The sequence below is a fragment of the Motacilla alba genome, chromosome 11, assembly GCF_015832195.1.
Source record: "Motacilla alba alba isolate MOTALB_02 chromosome 11, Motacilla_alba_V1.0_pri, whole genome shotgun sequence".
Taxonomy (NCBI): domain Eukaryota; kingdom Metazoa; phylum Chordata; class Aves; order Passeriformes; family Motacillidae; genus Motacilla; species Motacilla alba.
In genome coordinates, this window is record NC_052026.1 from 11,554,790 (window position 1) to 11,564,345 (window position 9,556).

The 9,556-nt window shown below is 38.3% G+C and overlaps 1 protein-coding gene across 1 annotated transcript in view; it reads left to right on the plus strand.

Moving 5' to 3' along the window:
• MMP2 (matrix metallopeptidase 2) overlaps positions 1 to 9,248 on the plus strand; it is a 29,505-nt gene extending 20,257 nt beyond the window's left edge. The window contains exons 10-13 of the mRNA XM_038148561.1: positions 2,666 to 2,802; positions 4,582 to 4,741; positions 7,415 to 7,524; positions 8,260 to 9,248. Coding sequence (XP_038004489.1) covers positions 2,666 to 2,802; positions 4,582 to 4,741; positions 7,415 to 7,524; positions 8,260 to 8,363 — 511 coding nt within the window. The 3' untranslated portion in view covers positions 8,364 to 9,248. The remainder of the gene's footprint in view (positions 1 to 2,665; positions 2,803 to 4,581; positions 4,742 to 7,414; positions 7,525 to 8,259) is intronic.
• Positions 9,249 to 9,556: the final 308 nt, after the last annotated feature.

The following is a 9,556-nucleotide window of genomic DNA, read 5'->3' on the forward strand; positions in this document are numbered from 1 at the left end:
ACCACATGGCCCCATAGTACCGACAGATCAGCCTCACACAAAGCCTCACAGGGCTGGCTCCACGACCCCATACCAAGTTTGCCAAAAAACAGTGCCCAGTTTTGCTAATTTAGTCATCAGAGTGCTGCAGTATTCACCTGAGCTCAGAGCCTTCAAAGGAAAAACATTCTCACAGCAGTAAAACCCCTACCAAGTTCTACTCCATACCCAGCTCCTGCTCCTCTCCTGCTCACTCGTGGCCCTGGGTTTCCAGCCAGACCTCCACCCTGCTTCTGCCCTTGCAAACACACAGAAACAATGTAAAATCTGCTCCTAAACCAGCAGAGTGGTCCAATATTCTGTATAATCCCAACAAAATAGAAGTATTTTGCATTTAGATACAGTTGGTCTAAGAACAATGCAAATACCAAAACAATCTGTTCAGACTGGCTCAGCCTTCATCCAGCGTGCAACAAAAGCAGACAACTGTTGAATTGTTTTGCTCTGGAATGGCTTTGCCTGTCAGTCTTGCAGCTTTCCAAGTATCAGGCAAACAGCATTGTGACTCACTTTTGGAATTCAAGAAACAACTGTCTGTCATGTGTGGTGTGACTTTTATGATTCATGAAAATTACCATAGAATCCAACTGTCACATGGCAAAGAGAGTAAACAGCAAAAAGGAGGTCAGATAGGATTAATTCTTTCAAAAAAAAAAACCTATTTTCCCTCCCCACCTCAATACAAGGAAAGGAAATTACCAGGAAATGAGAATTACAGGAATAATGGCTGTTAGCCATAGAGAACAGTTGGGCTTTTCTATTGGGCACAGAATGCCCAAGAACAGCATTTCCACAAATGGTTTTATTCTGAGAGTGAACAAGAGTTCACACTTTGAAATTTATCAGAATACTAAAAAAGACCCACTTTCAATAACTGCATATAAAAATCATCATTGCAAATATAGATTATGTGAAAATATGATGTAAAATACCTACTGTAACTAAATTATTAAATCTGTCTACATATGTAATAATAAGATAAATGTAATTTATTATGGATGAGTTAAAACATATTATTGTGTTCAAACTGAAATGAGAAAGCCAAATAATTAATTTCACCATTTCCTCAGTAAGATGAGTAGAAATAGAAATACCTTCTACCCAATTCAAAAACAAAATAAAAGCCATCTTTGACAAAGTTTCCCTTTCCAAAAGAAAACCTCACCAATTTAACAAGTCCCTTGAAATGTGTGGTTTATTAAAAACCTGGTGTTAAGTCTCTGTTGGCCCTGGAAAGTTTGAAATTCATGCAGATAGCAATTACTGGAGCTGATTCAGCCATAAATCAGGTTCAAACTGACTGAGAATTCTGTAACTTGGATTTTTAAAGGAACTACTTTTATGAATGCTGCGTTATAAAGATTTTCTATATGAATTTCCGTTCCATATCACATTGGATCTTCTGTCCAAAAAGAGATGCATGAAATGAACAGTATTACCCATTACAGCATGTCACATGTGTTTTAACACTTTCAAGAGGAGTAATGAGCCAGATGGCTTATTCTTTGCCCTTTTTTTGTAAATGAAAATTATGAGTCATGCTCAGAGATGTTTTTGTACAAGCTAAAAATACATCTATGTATGCAAAACATGGATAGGATAGCATATTATTATCTTCATTATTGATAAAAATACAGCAATTTGTTAAATTAATTTAGGACTGCTCCTCTAAATTTTAGACAAAAAAAATGCAGTTTAATATCCTGAGCTTCTCAAGGGTATAATTATTCTAGGCAGGAATGGGTAATAAGAATTTATACTCAGCAAAAAATTAAAATGCCAGTAGCACCTTGAGCTTCAGAAACATATTAAAGGTAAAACCAGTTTGACCTCAGAATCTAACAACTACAGCTTGGTGCAACAGCAATTCCACCAGCCTGCTGATTTTTCATTTTATGACCAAATCAAAACTTTTGTTCTGTTGGGGAAAAAAGTTCTTCATTCTCTGGAGGATGAAATAGCAGTGCCATTTTAAATACCAAAAGCCCTCAGCACAAAGCTTTGCCATTTAAAGATAATTAGAGCTTTTTAAAGCTTAAATTAAATGATCATCCTACTTATACATAAAATAGCCAATAAATTACCCTTTGCATGCCTCTAATGAACGCTTTTAGTGTTAGCAGTTTCTTTTACAGCCAAACTCACTTCCAAGCACTATGATATACTGCTATTAAATTTGAACTTTTAGTCACTACGATAGTAATTGCAAGAGCAGTTCATGGAATACAAAACTCTGCTTTTGTTAAATGCTCATCCATCTGCTCCATCCACAGCACCAGGAGAGCTCTAACGGTTTAAATGCTGCGTAAATGAGTTTATTTTTATGCTCAAAGCACTTTATTTGTGTACTCAAAGCACAGGATAAATTCTGCCTCAATGCAAAAAAGCAACAGGAACAATCAGCAGAGCAATTTCACCTGCAGTCCAGCATGCAGCTTTTGGTGCAGCTCTTCTATCAGCATAAACTCCAAATAAATGAGTTTGCTTTTCAGTCAGTGGAGAGAAGAGTTACAAGTGTGGGCATGTGTGTGTGTGTGCTCACGTGGCTGCGCCAGAAGTGATGAGAAACAGATGTGCTGCTGAATTAGTTCATTGTAAATCTTGTACAATTTTCTGTTCTGCTCAGATTCATGTGGAGGACTATAAACCCCCGAGGAAAACCCACAGGTCCTCTTCTTGTTGCTACATTCTGGCCTGATCTGCCAGAGAAAATTGATGCTGTCTATGAGGCCCCTCAGGATGAGAAGGCTGTGTTTTTCTCAGGTATTGGTTTTAAAGGCTATGGTTTTTTTTACACGTATGGGGTTTAAGTTTCAAAATGTAAGTATCCATTTGCATCGTGTACGCTGGGACAGGGAACAACCTGTCTAAGAGCCAGCAGAGCCGACAGGTAGGGTGACAGATCTCCCTATTCACAAGTTGAGGATTTTAGGACAAAAGCTGGATCTGAAAGACTCAAAACAGCATTCAGCCTTCAGTACAAAAAAAAAAGGGGACTATAAGCACCTAAAAAGAGACAATCGACTATAAGCAAAACCAAACAAGAATCATTATTTAAAATACAAAGCAACAACAACATTGGGAGCTCTCTTTCCTCAGTCCCTGCTCTGTTCTTCTTATTTTCTTCCATTTTGAGCTATTATCTCAGCACATGTTGGTTGAGAAGACTACATTGTTTTTTCTCCTCATGCCTCTCCTTGTCTCCTTGTCTTTTGCCAAAGACTGACTTCCACTTTGGCTTCCAAGCATCTTCCTTGGTGGCTCATCAGGCAGAGGATACAGGCAAGCTGCCTTCGTGGGAGAGGAGGAGGACAGGAAGCTCTGCTCTGTCTGTCACATATGGTTCAGCTGTAGTGGCCAAATGAGCAGAGCTGTGAGGCTGTTTTCAACATGAAGAACTGAGCCAGCAAAACCTAGGCTCCAGTATCTACTAAAAACATGACTAAACATCTCCAGTCATGTAAAAACCATATGGCAAAAGCTGCTGTACATTTTCTGTACAGGAGAGAAAAAAACTAATCATAATCTATTCCACATGGCTCAGAGGCCATTTGCTTGAGTTTACATAGATGGGGGAAAAAAACCCTAAAATTAGTCAGGCAAACCAAAACACTTCAAATATTGCATATATTATATATAATCCTATCACATCTGTACCTCTCCTTTTCTTTATAAATGCCAGGGAAACGTGGCTAACCTGCTTTTTAAAAAAATAAATAAGAACTATCAAAAAACAAAGATTGGTTTGAAAATAACTCAGCTGTCTTAAAATATTTATGATCCTTACTTATAATACTAGTTAGTCCCACCCTTTACTCCTGAATAGTGAATCAATAACTTCCAAGAATCTCAAATGCTACACTTTACATTTTTCTCACATTAGTACTTTACTTACTTACTTTCCCACTAGCACAGGATCAAAGAAATTTCCTTTCATGAATAAATCTTTCCATGGCTTTCAGAGAATTCAGTGAGGCTATTTACTATGCAAATTATAATTCCATGTAAAGAACATGGAACACTACTACATAGTCCCTTAGTACATATCTGGAGAGACATTAGATAATGTTGTGTGACAAAGGACAACAGCAAGTCTGAGCAAAATCTTCTTATTAATCACTCAATAAAACCGGTCAACAAAACAACTAAAGGGTGAAAATGAGCAGCTGCATTTGAACATCAGGTGCTCCTGCCTGGTTTCAGACAATTTTCATCATACAAAAAATGTCCTGTATAAACTACTTGTTTTAGCATATAACCCCAATGCACCAAGGCAGTGTCTGTCTCCAAGGGGCATCAGCTAAGAAGGGATTAAGCAAGAGAAATGAGGGGATGTCTTCTTCTGAGGCAAGGAGCACTTCAGTAGCAAAAGCAGCAGTAATCACAGTCCACTTGCAATGTAATCACAGATGGTAAAATGCTAGAAAGACATGGTACAGCTAGCACAATAAAAAGTCACATGGCAAAGCAAAAAAGAAGAAATACCCTTTTGTTAGTGATTAATAAACAGGTTTTGTTTGCTTTTTTTTCTCCTCTTCTTAGGAAATGAGTACTGGGTTTATTCAGCCAGCAACTTGGACAGGGGCTATCCAAAGAAGCTCAGCAGCCTGGGACTGCCCCCTGATGTGCAGCGTGTCGATGCAGCTTTCAACTGGGGCAGGAACAAGCGGACATACATTTTTGCTGGAGACAGATACTGGAAGTAAGATGCATTGAGTGGTAGTGGGATGCTGTTAGCTGAGCTGTCTCCAGGGCTGAATGCACCCTGAGCTTCAGGAGGCAGGGACCAAACACAGGGCACATCCTCTGGGAATGCAGAACAAGGGCTGCCAGGACAGTGCTGACAGCAGGAAAGTGCTTCAGTACAGCCACAGGAAACTGGCACGTATTTCAGAAAAAAACAGTCTCAAAAACAGCAATGGAAGAGAGTATCTGGGAGTGTCTGTCAGGCTGCCCACCACTAACAACTCATCCCTGTGCCCCCATGTACCAGCAACTGCCCCACATCAGTCCCTGGCTTTTCAGGGGGCAAGTTGTCCTTTCTGTCAGCTCACAAGTACTGGGAGAAAACTCTATAAGGAATTCCTTAAAAATACACTGAGCTCAAATCACTTGAATCCAAAGACTGACCAGATTGCCTAAGAAATTCTTTCACTAAGCCATCAGGTTTAGAGGCATTGGATTTAGAGAGAACAGCAGTGTAACTACCAAAACATGCTGGTGATGACTGTGAATCCTTTCAGCAGCTGATCTACCATCACTTACAGCTTTGCTCTACTAAAATAGTTGGCACTGAGGAAATCTGAACAGGCCACAAGTGTATCTGTAAGTACTTTGAGAAAAATCTTAGCTTCAATTCATTTTGACAGTCTCTCAATCTTTTTCATGTTTCCAGTGCAACTCAGGTGACCTGCTACCATGCTCTTACCTTATCATCTTAGATTAAGAAAGAATGTCCTTAAAAAGTCTCAAGGCTATTACTGTGGTAGAAATAAATATCCTACATTACACTACATGAAGAGTCTACTAATTGTATGATTGTATAATAGAATTTCATTACCATAACTGCCAGGAAGATCTGGCACAAAAGACCATCTTAAAAAGCAGAGGAGGATCTTTGTGAGTTACTTCTGTGCTGCCAAAATGGCATCAGAACAAAAGAGAGGCCCTGACTCCTGCAGTCACTGTCAGAGGCCTGTTCCAGGAACAGGACTTCTCTTCAGGAATGCAGACATTACACAACAGGCTGAAAGTGGACCCATTCATTAACTGACAATTTAGAGGAAAGTTAAACATCAGAAATACCCACCAGAAACCTAAAAGATTCTCCAACCTTTAAGGGTTCCTTCTGAGAGATGTTTTATACAAGATGTCAAAGGAGGTCTCAGTATAATTGAGTTCATTTTATGTGAACAATAATTTCATGTTATGATTAAACTGAATGACTTTCTTTATTTTGTCCTAATGGCTGTGGATTCCTGTAAGTAAATAAAATACTCTCCATACAATTGCCACTTGATCATAACTTTCAATTACTTTAAGGACAGTACTCTTCTCCATAATCTAAAGAAAAAAAAAATAACTAAAAACTTAAAGAATGTTATAAATTCTTTAATGTCATATTGTAGAGACCATTTAAACACTTACAAGTGGTTCTTATACAGCCATTTGCAACGCTTCAGACTTCCACTAAAACCTACAGACTGTGAGTTTAAAAGCTGCTGGTTTCCTCTGTACCAACTATTGTTTTGATTAACTGTACTGCAGGGCCTCCCAGTGATTCATCACTCCAATCACAGACAGTATTTCTATCAAAGTACCTTATCAAGTGCAGTCAGGGCAGAATGCATAATTTATTGTTAAGGAAACAAAATAGGATCAAGTGATTTCTATCTGTGTAAAGAAGAAAGCAAGCAGTTGAAAAACATTTCAGAAAAAAAAATGCATCTCAGTTGAACAGATGCTATAACCCTTAAGTATGTGGCTGTTACATTTTATACAAGGACTCTGTCAGTGGAATCAAAATACTTACATACCATAGTCCTTCCTGTGTCATTATCACACTTACTTTAAATGGGTTTTTTGGAAGCCTTCTCTCTCCTTCGTTCCAGCCACAAGCTATTTTAGTGTTATTATAACAAGACTGTTGAGCAGAGCAAAGTTTTGTGAGGGAGGGGAAAAGGAGCTGGCTCAGATTCCACAGCTGAAGTTTTAAAGCTACCCAGCAAGGTATTAGATTTTCTTTAAATAGCCCAGATAAAAAAAATAGTAAGGAATTTAAATTCATCATTTAAATTGATTTTGACCAACCTAGTGCTCATTAGTACTGGTGTAACTTTGGATATATTCCAAGTAGTTCCACAGAGCAATGAAGGAAAAGTAACCTGAGATACCTACAGACATGGATAATTAGAAATTGAGAAGATAAATGGTTTTCCCCCTCCAGTACTGTCAAAAACAACCTCTGTGAAGTCTCCTGCTCCTGAAGAGGTGCTTGAGCACCTGAAGGGTCATTGAGGCCTCACATGCTGTACTTGAAGCCTGGTTCAAACCATATTGCACGTCACTGTGCTCAGGACACCTCCACGCCTCCTGCTCAGCACCGATTCCTATCCAGACTATGTTTCTGGAAGGAACTTTCCTTAGAAAGTGTATTTTCAATTCAGAATTGCATTTTTGAAGGAAAGATGTAAAAGTTCACAGAGTTTTAAAGGAATCAGTAATAATTATAATGAAATAGAAACTAAGTTACAATCTCAGTTATTATCTTTCTATTTGCTTTATATAGCCACATTTGCCGAGGACGCCCTGAAAAATTATATTACAATTTAACATTAAATGCAGATTTGTAATGTAGAGATATCATTTCCTTCAGGTACAATGAAGAAAAGAAGAAAATGGAGCTTGCATCCCCTAAATTCATTGCTGACTCTTGGAATGGTGTTCCAGATAACCTCGATGCTGTCGTGGGCCTTGGGGACAGTGGTAAGCTGTAATTTTGTTTAAATCACTAACAAACTCTCTTATTTGTTTGCTGCAAAACTTATTGGAGACTAATTTCTCATGGACCATGATCAGGAGCCAAATGGAGCCACCCAATTCCTGATGCACAGGATGTCCTAACACCAGGGTGCATGACCGAGCCAGTCCTTGTGGCTTGGACATTTCCCAGCTCCTTGACACTCCCCAGGTTCCTCCACACCGGCACACAGTCCCAGCACCATTTCAGCACCATCCTGCCCCAGCACAACCAGAACTCAAGTAGGATAATCTCCCTGATCACAGGCATGAATGGGTTTTATGTTGCAATTTTTCTTAATTTCCTGTGCACTCCAGCTGAGATCCTGGCTTGTGGTTTTAAGGGGCCTTAAATTTTGCACAGATATGCACTAAAGTCTGAGAGCAACACTGGCGTCACATGAGTCTTGACTCAGTCACATTTTCAACATCTATTTTGCCAGCAAACATTTCATCCCAGAAAACTCTGGCTCACAAAGTAGTGACCTTAATAAGGCTCCATTAAACAAGAGCTCTCTTCAACAGGATGAGAATTTAAATGTATTTTTTAAATGTATCTTTTTAATAATACAAATACATATTAATATTTTGGGAAATAAGTAATTCAATTCATTAAGCTTCATGAAATCACAAAACCAAAAATCTTTGATCAAGAATTATATGCTCCATAATCTGAGCATCTTTATTTATTTATTTTAACAGGATATACCTACTTTTTCAAAGATCAGTACTATCTACAAATGGAAGACAAGAGTTTGAAGATTGTTAAAATTGGCAAGATAAGCTCTGACTGGTTGGGTTGCTGAACCATATGAGATATCAATAACCAAATATTTACTTTTTTGTTATATGCCTTATCTGTAATTAGAAATAGATCTGAATGCTAATTACTGGACCAGTCTGGTACTGGCACCACAACACTAAGTACCAGTACTGTACACATCAGATAATTTAAGAGTGTTTGCCTCCTCAGTATACAAAAGATGTTTACGTATGTATTCTGGTACAATTTTTCCTGTTGTCATGCTAGTCATAGTAGTGCTATGAACAGAACAGCCATCATTCTTTATTGCCTTGGTGCTTAAACAAAGCCTTGGAACCTTTGGAGACTGGATCATGCCCCTCTGTTATTCACATACCAGATAGGCTCAAATGAGATGTACCAGCAGTGCACTTTGATTTTTATTTTTTTTAAATACAACTCTGTTATAAATGGATGGTTTGTCTTGATGTTCTTCACCCTCTTATGAGTTTGATCATTACTTCCATTTATTTACATAATACAGAAAGACTGTCAAAGGCACAGGTTGCCTCAGGATCTGCTTTGTGTTGATGCATGATAGAATCATGGCAAAAAACTGTGTTAAAGTATTGTTTTAAAGTACTTTTTATTTTAATACCTTAGTTAAATTTAGCAATTTGCTTCATGCACTTTGTTACTACTATATAACTTGTTTATATGGATGGAAACGACTCAGATTTTTGAAGACAATGCGTTATACATAAAAGTCAAGTATTGTTTAACGTGTTTTATTTTTCAGTTCTTTATAATATTGGGGGGGGGGGGTGTTCAATTAGGCTTTGTTCTTTTCAAAATCTGAAGGACTGTTTCTCATTAAAAAATAAACCAGAAAAGAATGTCCCACACATGAAGTGCCAACAATACCAATAAAATCAAATTACACTCTCAACACTCCTCATGGCCAGGCTTCCTTGTATCACTCGAAATTATAAATCCAGAAGCACATTTCAGTGCATTACCTGTCAAAGGTAAAAACATTACCCCACTATATAAGCACACAGGGGGGTTATTTAGAAACCCAGGTTATTTTCTCTGTTGGTTCCAAGGTGCAACTGCAGCAATTTAATTAAAGAGTTGATATGGCCCCATGTCTGTGCAAAGCTTGCTACCCTCCCTGAACAGTTTCCACTCCTGTCTGTCATCCACACTCTATTACAGGCTACCTCTCCACAGCCCAGGCAGGAAGAGAGGATGTAT